Source organism: Empidonax traillii, unplaced genomic scaffold (genome assembly GCF_003031625.1).
Source record: "Empidonax traillii isolate 1590-97213 ecotype Southwest subspecies unplaced genomic scaffold, ASM303162v1 scaffold65:size4453928, whole genome shotgun sequence".
In the NCBI taxonomy this organism is placed as follows: domain Eukaryota; kingdom Metazoa; phylum Chordata; class Aves; order Passeriformes; family Tyrannidae; genus Empidonax; species Empidonax traillii.
The window spans coordinates 1,772,279-1,786,565 of NW_020955258.1; the positions used below are offsets into that span (position 1 = coordinate 1,772,279).

The 14,287-nt window shown below is 40.0% G+C and overlaps 1 protein-coding gene across 1 annotated transcript in view; it reads right to left on the minus strand.

The window, feature by feature from the left end:
* PARD3B (par-3 family cell polarity regulator beta) overlaps positions 1–14,287 on the minus strand; it is a 392,632-nt gene that overhangs the window by 21,424 nt on the left and 356,921 nt on the right. Inside the window, exon 22 of the mRNA XM_027880190.1 lies at positions 5,667–5,746. Coding sequence (XP_027735991.1) covers positions 5,667–5,746 — 80 coding nt within the window. The remainder of the gene's footprint in view (positions 1–5,666; positions 5,747–14,287) is intronic.

A 14,287-nucleotide genomic window follows, 5' to 3' on the forward strand; every position in this document is an offset into this window, starting at 1 on the left:
AACCCCTGTGCCACTGCATGGCACTTGTCAGGGAAGACAGGTCAACATCAGAACCAATCAGGACATCACATCCTTCAGCTGATGGCCACAACCCTGACCACACTGCTGGGTCAGCGCTGTGCAACAAACTCTGGGACACCAAGGAGGAACGTAGATGAAGTATACAAAATAAGAATGGGGTCAGATTTTTTGCACCATGGGATGGAATAAGTTAAATCCAAGTGATTCAAAGCAAAAAGAATGAATTGCGATTTAAACAAACAGGAAAGGAATTTTGATTTAAATAATTGATTTTAAACCTTGCTTTTTCATCTGTGGTCCTTGGCTAGACAATTCCCAGAGGCTGGGGATGCTCTGACAAGTTGATTTACAGCTAATTATAGTCTGCACTAAAACTGTGATTTCTTTTTTGTTAACCAGGAGAATATACCATATACATATTTAAGTAATGTCAGTATATTAATTTCAGATTCTGCTAGACAATGGTGAATGATGAGCCTTATTTAATAGACAATTAACTTTTTCTCGTGATTTGTGTCAAGTCACTTTCTGATGATGTTTTTGGGATTCAATTAAACTACAGAAATCCTGCATTTTGAAATACACTTGGTTAGTAAAACAAAGGCAAGAACACTCAAGTGCAAGAAGAGGCTAATGAAACCTACTAAGTAATCCAGTCCTTATATTTGAGGAACCTTATCTCTTCATGACATGGGTATTACCACAACTTTGCTTTTGATCCAAAGAGCTGGAAATGTTTTTGACTTAACTCTAGAGGCTACCTCATAAATTGACTGCAAGTGTACTCTGGCCCCTTGAGTCAATGCTGTTTTTTCATGCTCTAAAGTGTGCTCAGTCTATTTAATTTATTGAAAGGGAGGTTAAAAATACTCAAGGGGAGGCATTTTTGCAGACTTGGCTCCTAAAATCTAGCAGAAAAATATTTACCATAGTATCTAGAAACTGAAATTGGGTAATGTCAGACCTCAAGAAAAAAAAAAAAAAGGCAGAATCTCTTTAAACAGTAAAATAATTAACCTCTGAAGAATGTAATGAATTCTCCACAATGTGACATTTTAATCCCAGGTTAGATTCTTTTCTAAATACATTTATAAAAGTAATGCAATGGATCAAAATTGAAATTTAATTTGATGCAGAAATGTAGAAGGTCTTGGAGGGCTCAGGCAGGGTGATCAAAACTGTCCTTTCTGATATCATACCTAGAAATGGAGAGCGTGCTGCTTTTAGCTACTGCCTTAGAAGTGTAAGTTACATGATCAACCTGAATAGAAGCTTCCAGCATGGCAATACTATGTGCTGCCACTGTATGGCAAGGCTGGTTCCTTAATATACTTCCAAGTTTCCCAGTTTCATGATCGTGAGCCAATTACCAGTTTGCTCAGCAGTCCCCTCCCAGCCACAGCAATACAGCTGAGCCCATCTACACAGCCTGAACTCATTTTTCCATGCTAGTAGTTCTTTTCTAATGCTCTTACAGCCTTTCTGTTCCCACCCCTTTTCTTGACAAAAATGCATTCTTCAATAATATGAGGATTCCAGAGAAAGCCTGAAGTGCTAGTTTTCCGTTGGAATCAGCATTTCTTACTGGGAAGATGGCTGAGCTTTCTAATCCACACTCATCACGTCACCAGTGTGCCGTCTCAGTGTCTGTCAGTCTGCTTTTGGTCACAGCCAGCTTTTCCATCAACGCAGAAAAGAACGTGTCCTTGAACACGAGATTTCTCCAAACAAGGCTGCCATTAGCAAGACTGTGATTTACATTAAGACAGACTTCCATAAAAGCAAGCTCAAAATAAAACTATGAACAAATAGAGCAGCTTCAGCTTCATATCTGTTCCATAGCTCCATCAGGAAAATATGCTAGATTACACCAAGAAAACAGGCATTAAAAATAATTTAAAAGATATAACTGTGTTTCTGGCTCCCACAGCCTTGCCCTGCTCTTCTTCCCAAAAGAAGGGGCTAAAAGGTATAAGAATCAAGCCATTCTCCTCGTAAGCAGGAAGATTTACCATTGCTTAATACTACTACTCAGCACTACTTAGCCGTAGCCTCAGGGCAACATGTAAGCAGCGAGTGCAAAGAACTGTATCTCTCCCGCAAAGCCTTCCATTCTGCCTTTCCCACTTGGCTGCCTTTCGGCAGGCAGAACAGCACAATACAGTGAGAGATGAAGACCTGCCACTCTCCTGCCACAGCCACTCATCATCTAATTCAGATGTTTGCCTCTGTAGACATTTCCAGAGCAAGTCTACAGGATGGCATTATTTTACGTAGAAACTTAACTACGCACCTCGGCTCGCCACTGCTTAGGCCAGTCACATACAATCCTTTCTCCAAAGGCTGCTGCTTTCTGTTTTCAACTGTTATTTAAAAATGTAACCTTACACAGGAAGAGATCCTCCACTCAAAGGCAAAAAGGGCGTCTCTGAGTTCAGAGAGGCCAAGACACTGAATTTGCTGTTGCAACTACCGAAAAGGCAAACACATTTGACAGCTGAATTCCTTGAATACAGTTATCACAGACTTATATCACCTGAATTGGGCCCATAATATATAGACTTAAATTTGCAGCTACAGAGAAAATCAGAAAAATATACCAAGAAAAAAAAAAAAGGCAAAGACACAACGATGTTTCAAAGCTTAGCTTAGCTTTCTACAACCCAGCAGCAATGTTCAGATGCTGCTGGCAATCTGACTTCTCCTTCATGCAGGATGCATGCCTTTGCAAAGGAACAGGACAGTGCCTTAGGGGTACCATATATTCATAAAGATACTTGGCAGATGAACATTCCTCCTTCTTGCCCTGTGGGGAGGAAAACCAAAGCTCTCTTACTCACTTTGTCTGTTCCCACACACACTGGCATAAGTCCTGCTGACTTTCAGGTAAGCAGAACAGTTTCACTATGCAGGTCCCATTTACTCTTGACATAGCACAGATCCCCTCCTCCCTCCTCATCCTGTGCAACTGGATGCAGTCCAAGTGCTTTCCTTTTGTGTGCCACACCAGAGCAACATGCAAAGGTCATATCCTCCTGGATTCAACACAATATTGCAATAAGAATTTGTTTCCCAGCATCTACAACCCTCATCTGAAGCCTCTTTGAGTATCTGTTATTAAACTGGGCTTAAATGGCTAAGTATGCAGACAATTATATATCAAATGAGGCTTGGTGGTTTCACCACAGTGACAGCAGGAAAAATCAAGAAGTGGAATAAACCCAAAGGCAGGAAACCATGAACTAATACTAAAATGCTGGGGAGAAGAAAGCTACTCTTTTGAGGAAATACTACCTCTGTATTTCTTTCTACATTCCATTTCTTTCTCTTAATTTTTTTTTTTTTTAATAATGCTACCCATTACAGTAGTTGTCGTGGATCCTTCACTGAGAAGAGGTTGGCAAATGGGTGGCTTTTACCTGGATTCCTCTACACTCCTGGGCAGTCAGCCATGAGAACAAAAGAAATCACTCATTTCCATTAGTGGCTGGCAATGAGACTGCATCTCCTTCTTCTGGATTTAGACTTCACTGTAGCAATCTACTCATTTGTGACTGCCAGGGCTTAATTACTGCAGGAGCATGAAACTGCAAAACGTACAAAACCTAAATATAAAAAGCAGCAGCTGATTGCTGGACTGCAGGCACACCCAAGGGTGTGGTGTCCCAAAGCTCTGCTCCTGCCAGGGTGGAAATCCTCTGGAGATGTGGAAATGGCATAGCCTGTGTGCAGCAGTGTGAGCGTTCGGGCCAGGAAGCACACACAACCCTGCTGAAGTGCAGGTCTTCTCACTCTCCAGCATAATCTCCTTAGGCACTGAGAGAAAAGACACTCTTCAGGCTGATCTTCAAAAGCTTAGTGAATATTTGGATGACTTCCTAAATGGGGAGTCCCAGCCAGCTAAATACTCAAACTTGTCACAAGAGCTAGAGAGTTGAGTTTCTAGCAAGTTAAATGGAAGTTTGGGCAAGAACACCGTGAAATTCATGATGTGATTCAGACAAATCTACTTTAAAAAAACCCAACAAAACAAAACCCACAAAAACACAGGTTGTAGAGACAAGCAGAACACACACCTAGGGGACATGCTGAGGATGCAGCAGTTTGGAAAGGAACAGGATAGAAGGAATACTGAGAACACTTGCTACATAAAGAAAGGGTGTGTCTACATCTGCACTGTTGTGCTCACTTCTGGTCATCCTCACTTGAAAGAATACTGGTGAAATAAAAACAATTTTGGGTGATGGAAGTTACTCACTGGAAAATTTCCATTTTACAATGCTTGAAAAAAATATAGTTGTTTTTCTTAAAGAGAAAATTAATAAGAGAAGACATGACACACAAATACAAAAATTGCTGTAGAAAGTTATACTGGGCACCAATTATTCATTTAGTCTTGTAATCCACAAAGAAATACTCAACAAAATTGAAGTTTAAAATAAATAAAAAAGAGAGTGCATATTTAAATTACACCTAACTAACGTGCAAAATCACTGCTAAAAACATGACAGGAAACACGAGTGCTGGAAAACCTAGAAAAGATGTCTATTTACCCAGAAAAGCAAGAATATCCATAGTCAGACAGAAAATACATACAAGACACACTGCTGTTAGAAAAGCCAGTTAATGCACAGGACTAATCTCCAGAAAAACGGCTGACACAAATATAATTTGAAGGCAGTAACTAACCTGCAGACATACCTCTCATGACACCTTTGAATGTAAATAGCTCAGTGGAAAAACAGAAACCAGCAAGAAGAAACAATTCTCTGATTTCCTAAATACCAGCAGTACTTCACAACAAAGAATCTCTTCTTAATAGTAAATAGCTATTTTTGCTGTGCTTTTACAAATTATTCTGCTTGTAGGTCCAGGAAGTAGACTGGGCAGCCCTTCTGAGGACTTGCCCAGCCCTCTAATTCTAAAGGTGGGGTATTTTTCTATTTTTGTTTTCCTCTCACTGCTTCCCACTATCTCTTCTAGCATCCTCTCATTCCCCTTTCTGGCTTGCTTTATCTTACATTCCGCTATTAGAACTCCCATAGAAACGGGACTGAAATCTCTGAAATGCTTCCTTTTTTGTTATGCCCCACTGGTTTCAGACTAGAATTGCTCTTCATTGAGTTGATAAGGATTAAAAATTAAAAAAAGCCCTCAGAGAATTTACTCGCATTTCCACAGTGTTCAGTTAAAGCACAGAGATGCTCTACTGGAATAGGACTGCTCGTCAGACAGCCCTTGCAGCAGCAGTGGGACTTCAGGAGCTGTGGCTGCTATAGTGGAGGCTTTCCACAGCAGCACTCTGTCAATGCCAGCTAGAATTATATCACTACAAACTCAGTCATTTATGCCCTGCTACGACCTGTTATAACTCTTGCAGAGCCAGCTCCCTCAATGTCATGTTCTCTACCTGTGGATCATGACTCTTGCTGACATGTTCAATGAGAGACCTTTCTTTAAAAATTCAAAAGTCCAAATTAATAGCACAGTTATAAAGATGGCACTAAATCAGCAGCAAAAGGTGACAAGACAAAACTACAGAATAATCTCTCATGTTAGAGGCAGACATCAGGTGTGGGCTGCTCTCCCTACCCATCGGAAGGAAGGTGAATCAGAGAGCGTGTGTATGAGGCTTGGTGCTGTACCTGGGTAACGAAGCATACTGCCTTTCCATCCCCTCGAAGTGAAGATTGTATGAGCTCCCATCTGGACCCTTTCCAGGCACCTGTGGAGAGAAGAGTAATTAGAGATGAAGATCAATTATGCAGCCCAGCTACTAACAATGCATCTCAAAACGATAAGCAGAGAACACATGATGCTGCAACATGCCAAAATCAACAAAAGAAAGGCAGGGGCTCAAAGAAGCTCCAAATCCCATACATAATCTTATCACTGCTAACAAGAAAGGCTTCTGTATCAAAGAAGTGTTTAGAACAGGTACAATCTTCAGAGCCTTTCCCTCATCTGCCCGCTAGCTGGGATTCTCTCTCTCCCTCTCTGGCTGGCCTTCCTCCTAGAATTCAGTAACATGAGGACATAATCTAATTAAGCACACCCTGATTACAGTGGCATAACTACCTGAATCAAAGCTAACATCTTAGTCCCAAGTTTGCTTTTTTCCCCTCCGCTTGCATGTTTTGCTTAACTATAGAATATGATATAAATGGGCTTTCTTTCATTCTTAATGTGAATCCAGAAATTCTCCCTAATGCCACTGCAAAGCTAAGTATCCAGCTGGGAGTTAAGTGCACCTATGATCATCTGGTGCCATTTCAGAAGTGAAGCATTAGTGCACTCAGTCAAATGCCAGCTCGCTACTTGGTTTGTTTTCAAGATGGCAACTGAAGTTGGCTGGGGAGCACAATTCTATCAGGAAGGCTCCATCGGGTACCAAACGGTGAACTTCAATGCTTTTAGCACACAGGAGCTCTCCCAATTTCACTCACTCAATGCCTGCTGATGGCCCAAAGTGTTAAGAGCCTTGTTAAAATGGAGCTATTAGTCTTTTCCTCCATAAATGGAGTAGGCTCTGACTGCCTTCAGTGTTTCCTACATTAGTATGTATTCCTATTCCGGTGCTGCTAGAATCAGCAGTTTTATAAAGCAATATACTAAGAGGCCATTTAAAATCTCCTTTCCCTTTTACAGATTAATAGCAGAAAGGAAGATTTAATGCCTTTTCAAACATTTTTAACAATTCATTAAAAAGAAAGTAATAAATCACACCAAGCTTTCGGCAAATGCCTGATTTAAAAAAAAAAAGAGAGAAAACAAAAATTAACATGTTCTTTGCATTCTACAGGTTAGAGTACATTTTTGTCAGCCCTGTAATTTATGCACAATACACCATTTTCACTGAAGAGATGTATAAGCCTCTACAATGAGAAAGGTTGTGCGTTGAGGAGTAGGAAGTCCTATCTACCTTTACAAAGCATTTCTGTGTACATTACATAAACCAAATCCAATGCAAAGAGTGGCAGTATCCTTTGGAGCTACTAGGTATTATCTTAATAATTATAGAAGACAAATATTGTTATGCACCTTGCCACTCATCAAACATGCAAGATATTCATAAGTGAAAAAAAATTATTTAGTACAGGCCTCTTGCTATCTCTCCTTTCTCTGACTCAAAACAGAAAGGAGTCCTCATGGAACTGTTGGCCACAAGAATAACCACCTCTGACCTGAAATGACTCATGCTTTAGCAGTGCCTGACTTTGGATGAACAAAAAATAACAATAATTGCCCTACATTTCAAAAAGAGGGCAATAGGCTAAAGGGAGAACGCATTCATTTTTTGCCACAAGAAAAAGTGACATGCAGAGAGACTTTATAAAGACAGAGTCACTTAGGTGAAGAGTCGCAGCCACTTTGGCTGTTCTTACACTGCTAATTTCATCAGGTTCATAAGTTCCATTAATTTCTCAGGTATGCTGGTGAGGGAAGAGCCTCCAGATTTCTTCTGTTTTACAAAGAAGATTGGGGGGAAAAAACCCATATGTATGCTCTGATTCACTCAGCATAAAAACCACACAGTATATGGTCTAACTGCGGCTATAGATAGGTTATTAATTATCTGCAACAGCAAGATGTTTATGAGCTGAAGGATGTGCCTGGTAGCTGTGCATTCACAACCCCATGTGAGTTTTTTGCACTCTCACACCTAACAGGAGTAACAGCAGCCAGGCTACATGAAAAAACACAAATGGATTCGGAACCGTGCCAGCATCGAGCAGCAATCCCCAAACTTATACCAGTCACCAAAAGTATAAAATATTTACACCACAAGGCCTTTTTGCAGCATGAAAACTCCCCTTTTTTGATGGTTTCCTACAGACCAAATAGAAGGCAATACCCCCTGCCAGGTCTGTTTGTATATATGATTTGAGAGACAGTTACCATAGAAACACCCTGGTGGTGGATACACAATTTTGCTAATTTGGATCCATTGAGCGGCTGAGTCTCCACATCCTATATAAAACCCCCAATGCACTGGAAAAGCATGCTCTGGCTCTGCACAGCTAATTAAAGGCTCAGCCATTTCTTCTTCTTTCCTTTCTCCATCTGTGCATGCGACAGTAAAAACCTATCATCTCTCAGCCCGGCGTGCCAAAATGGTGCCTGGAATCAAATACTACCCCTATGAAAAGAGAAATTGTGAAAATAGAAACACCTCCTTCGTAGAATTTATTTATATTTCAGAGAGAGTCAAAGCAAAGGGTTCCTTTGCTGCCTTCTACAACAAACTGAGCTAAAAATTGGTACGAAAGGTACTAATAAGCAAGATCAAAATACTTCAGCTTCTCCTCCTTTCCTGAAACAGGACATACGTTGGCCCTCCGGCCAGGTGTGGAGGTTTTAACCACATAGTTAATCATCACAGCATATTTAGGCAAGCAAACAGTAACCATATTAAAAAAGGATTAAAACCTGGAAGTCCACATGGATGGTGACCATGAGGTGGCCAGCAAGGCTTGGGAGCTGACAGAAGGCACAGTGCCTAGCTGAGTCCCTATCAGAGGCAACTGGAAGAGCTTTTGAGCTCAAATTCTCAATCAGTAGAGAGAACCCAACAGCAGAGGAAACACATTTCACAAATATATGGTAACGCACAACAGAAAGAATGATCCAAAACATGCTCCTGTATTTTTAGGGTTTAAATTAACGACATCAACTTAAATAAGTGCCATCATTATGAACAGTTCATCTCTTAAGAGCGGCCTCAACTAACAAGCAAAACATGAATATGCAAAAATAATGGGACAGTGATAAACACAGAAACAGTCATCATCCTATCAGCGCAATTAAAAAAGCAGCACGCTCAAACTGAGGAAGGGAAATGCTGTCTTTATCAAAAAACAACAACAAACAACTCATGAAACTTAACTGTTGCAAAGAACTGGTATGGCCAAGCTCTCTGTGGGATGTAAAATTAATAAACTGGATACACATATGAATCAAAACAACTAACGTTCACTTAACAGAAGAGAGTAAAGACTTTGACAGGTTGAAGAAAGGTAAAGTCTTGAAGAGCCTGCCATTCCCTGAATGGGAGAGTAGGTAGAAACCTCTGTACCAGCAGGTTACTTTCCTAATTGCCCCTTTGGGAATCCAGTAAATTCTCTGGAGCACACAGCAGTGGCCACACTTGGAGACAAGGTATCAGAAAAACTGGAGAGATACCACATCCATATAAATCAATACCTTCATGGTCAGGATTTTCTGTGTTCCAGAAAGGTGTTTTTTCTACATGGATAGTAACATTTTTGTTGTTCAAGTCTCTTTTTTTTAAAAAACAATAATTTCCACTAGCAAACAAGATTTCTGTGATAGAAAGAAAAAAAATCCTATGACACCCCAGCATCCTTAATTAAACCCCTGCCTGTTCCCAGCACCAGAACCAGGCCAGGGGAAGTGCAGACTAAATGGCAATGTGGGCACTACGCCCCACTCTCCTCTCTCCAAGTCCACAGCCTTCAGAAGGTGACCAACATGAAAGGCCAAAAGACAGAGAAGAATGAGTGCAGGCCAGGGCTCTCTCCATTTCCCTAGACAAATGGAATCCATATTTGTATTAAAACAGAAAACTGTAGGAAGATTATTAGTTTCACATTTCCCATGCAGATCCAAAACAAACAGAAAGGGAAGCCAACTATACATATATAAAAAAAAGATAACACAAAAGCAGTGCAAGTGTCAGTGCAAGCTATGTCCCTGGCAAAAAAGGTAACTGCAGGGCACTTTAAAGAGTTTTCTAACACATAGAAGTGATAAGCTAGCAGAGAGTATCTCTAACCCACTAATTCTTTCTAGGAGAAGGTCCCAGGAAAATAATAAAAAGAGGCGATATAAACCTGCACCTGTAGATCAAGCCAGAAACAATTTTCTTAGAGCATTCAAATATCTGCAAATAAATTATAAGGCATAAGTAGGGTATACCTGCAAGCAGGTGTCTTGAGTAAATCTGGGATTTGCCTACAGGAGAATTCTGGGGCTGCAGAATAACAATTCTTTAAGGGAAGGGAAAGTCTTTATTTAATTCTGAAGCTTGTGACTATCTCGAAAACTGTACAGAAAAGTGTATGAGCCTGTGTTTTCTTCCCAGGAGATACTGCATTTCATTCCCCCTCACCTGTCTTACACTGCCTTCCTCCTAGAGCATTTGTTAAAGGCTACATTACTAGCTGTTAGCAGGAAAGCCTCTCTTGCCCTTTTCTTAGGGATCAAGGTGCTAGAGGTTGGACAGCTGTTGTGGTACGAAAAATAACAACTATAGCAATGTTTTTATGAAGTTTAAGCTTCATAAAACCAGAATTGACTTTTTCTTGTGCATCCAAGCACAGCTCAAGGGGAGGGTTCCCACACACTGCAAACAGAATTCAGCAAAAACTGCTTGCCCCTACCAGTGGAATTCAGCAGGACACTGTGTTTTCGCCTGGGGCCCTACCTCTTCTCACATCCCACCTGACTCCCTGCTCCAGGTCTGTCCTGAGTGAAGTTGGCACACAGAAGACACAAGACCATGGGTACTGCTCATAAGGAAAAGAACAGTGCAGAGCCACTTTCAGGTTGGCTCTCTCAGAAAGTTCCAGTTACTGTTCTCTCTCCTTCAAGTATCCAGAGCTGCATATAGAAAACTACATCATCTTTGCCAAGATAAATTTGTTAAAAAAATTGTTTTAAAGCTTATTAACTAGCTATAGAAAAAACAAAGCTCAGAGTCAGAAGTTTCCCACTGTTAAAAAAAAGAATAATATACAGTGAGTATTGCATTCAGGCTTATTAATTTTTCACATATATGCTAAATATCTCTGCCCTTTTACTTTTGTTTTTAACCCTTTGTTTTTCCCACTTCTGAACAATAAGTCTCCCAAACATTTCAATTATCATTAAGATCAGAAAGAAAATTAGAAGTGTGTGCTGCCCACTAAATAAGTAGCGATGGTATAATTTTTTCAAGGCTGATATGATTTTAACTACACATTTATGAATCCAGGGCAAAACACTGCTGACTCCACTGGAGTCATACCTGACTTACTTAAAATTATGGGAGATCAGGAAAAGCTTATGAAGATAGGAGTCATGGGACTCCTAACCTTTTCACTTATTCACTGTGTATGCTCAGAAAAGTTACTTTGTGCATTGTGGTTTTCTATTCATAAAAAATGGCATGATACTAACACTGTATTTTATATGTCTGACATGCACTGTAAGACAGGAGCCACCCCGAGAAGGCCGCAGAGTGAGGCTTGTGCTCTGCCATCACCCAAGTGCTTTGAAAATGCCACCCAGCTTCTGCTTTTAGCCTGAAAGTCTGTGTATAAACATGACACATAGAACTGCTGCATTGCTTAGTACATTTTTCAATAGTCTTGTGATCATCTGTTAAAGGACTTGATTCAGATGCTGGTTTGACCTCTGTTCTCAAAGCTCTTCTTTTGTCTGTGAGCGTTTCTAATCACATGGGTTGAGATTCAGCATGCCAAAAAGAGCCCTGGTATAACGGAATTTGCCCTTTAACCTTCAGGTCTCCCCTCTGCTGAGACACAGTTGGTTTTTGTTTTCAATTAAGTGAAAACTGAAGAAAAACGGAGAGGTAAAAGTGGATTTGTTCCACACCCTGGTCTCAGTGTTTCATACGCAGGTGAAGTATCAACATTCACCCACTTATTTTTTGCATTTCAACAGTCTGCCTGGTTCTGGAAATTTAAGAACACAATTTGACTCGCTAACACTTCCTTTAGCTGTTAAAACAGTTGGAGTGATGTAAGGCAGTAAACTGGATGTTCCATGTGAAATGGACGAAGTTGATCGATGGGATCTTCTTAATTCCTTACTGCTGCGATATCCTCATTATCCCATCCACAAAGACCTCCAGCATTTCCACAGAAGGCATGTTTTCCTTCATCCAGCTTTTTTATGTTTTGCATCAAAAGGTAAAAATTAAAAATTCTACCAGTGTCCATGATTCAAAAGAATTTTCCTGATGTTTTCCTTACATACACAAAGAGGGATATATTTTGCTTTCCTGGTTTTGCAATGAAAGTTGAAACAGTGATTTTGCGTTATTATAACACTCATCATTTCTCCCTCTAATTTGGATGGTTTTTAATAAAGCTCCATTGATTCCACAGAAAGAAATCCCTCCTGGCAAAAGCAGAACACACACGCTGATTGCTAAATATGCAGCAATTATCATATTCAGCAGCGCACTTTAATATCTTATTTATAGATGTATCTATCTATAATTTGCTTTAATTAAGTTGCATTGATTTTAATGGCAGAAGCAGTCCTCAAAGAAGAGTCTAATGCTGTACGAGCCCATCGGTACTGCTTTGCCATTGTTTGGATGTAAGACAGCACCTTTAATATTTCTTTTTGATATTCTTAGTGGTGTTTTTCTTTGCTAAGTGGCTGCAATGGCAAACCAAGATGTTCCACAAGAACTCTTAAAACTACCTCTACCTCTGAAGAAAGAGGGCATTTTCAACTTCCCTGTTACAAACTTGCTCGTAGGACACTTTCCAAGAATAAGGAAGGAAGCAGTATCTTCCCAGCAGGTCCGGTGACATCTTATGTTCCTGTTCCTGCTCCATTTTACAGATATCTTGGAAGTGTAATTGTTAGAGATTCTCAAATCATGGTCCAACGTCTTCAAATTTGTTTTGGAGAGTGTGGCAACTAAGTAAAACTTTTTTATTTTCATGTCAACAGAAAATACAGGGTGAATAATTTGGGAAGGTGAATCAGTAGATCGCTATAGTTGCCTGCTTGCAGCCCAACTGCAAAGTCACAGTATTGCAGACTCTCAAAGTTCTGTTTTCTGGGCTCGGTCGCAGGGATTGCTGAACTTTCTTTTTGTTAAGCACACGCTCACTTTAAGCATTTTATACTAATCTGGTTTAGAGATTATTCCAAAGAACATCTGATGCTATTAGAACTGTGACTGAGTTTGTCAAAAAACATCTTGAAGAACAAAAGGAAGGTATTGCTCACTAGGAGAGTCTCACAGCCTTGGTTTCTGCTGGGTGCCACCACATACCTTGGCCCTGATTCAGGAAAGCATGCTAAATACTGATGAGGGGGGTTTGTTTTCATTTCAATAGCATTTGATTCCTCTTGGAGGCATTCCCAAAGCTAACATACACCTGCATCTCTCGGTGGCTCTACCTCTTTTTTGGGTCAAAATACACAGGAAAAACACTTGCATCTTTTTATCCTGAACATGTCTTCACACATCTAAATGCAGCATTCTAGTCATGATGATTTTGGCATATCCATCTCTGAAGTAACTCAGTAGATATTACTGGTTCATATCATTTGAGACTCTGTTTCAGAGACTACCGAAGTAGTTTTATAACATTATTTATGTAGATCTTAATGTCTCAATCACTGTTAATATTTTTTAAAAGTGAAAAAAAAAAAGTACTGGCTTTTTAAATCACTGCCTTTTGAAATATATCAGCACTAATTTTATAAGAATTGTTCATGCTAAAATGCAAGGGCATGATCTCAAAGGAAAAGCACCAAAGTAGCTATGCAAGTACATTTTCAGTTTCTGGTCATCATTTTTCATTCACTGATTATTGCTCAAGTGTTGATTAATAGTTATGTTCATGCTGCTAGAATGCATTTCCCTTGCATGAGAAAAACATCCTTGTCCAAAGGAAAAAACAGATAGTAATCAAACCATCCTTCCTCTTCCCCATAAGATACACGAACACACACTCCAGAGTCACTGATGATCTTCATTTTGTTGGTGAGTAGGTGTGAAAATTTTCACTTAGAAAATCAGCTGTATGCAATCAGAACACTACTGGGTTGGTCGGACTGCAATGCAATTAAATGCTCCCCTTGTGATTGTCTCTCTATACACCTAAACACACTCATGTGCACACACTGATGTACATACTGAGTCACTGTGCCTTCTCCCTGTGCACTGAACACCAGGAACAGTGAAAACAGCAGTGTTCCATGCTGGAATTAAGCAGGGCTGATTATCTCAGGATTTACTTTTCCTCCTCAGTAATGCCCTACCTCTTGTTCAAGGAGGTGAAACTAATGGTTTAGATTTAGAGGGAGCGGAAAATTCTCTATAAAGGCAATAGACTGAGGGAAATACAAACACAGATGGGAAGTTTAAAAGGGAAACAGGCTGTTCCCATAACAGTTTAAAAACATGGCAATTGCCTTAGCTTAGTACAAAACAAGCTCTCAGCATTTGCTGTATCTTGCAACATTAAGGAGAGAAAAACAGCAAAGATGG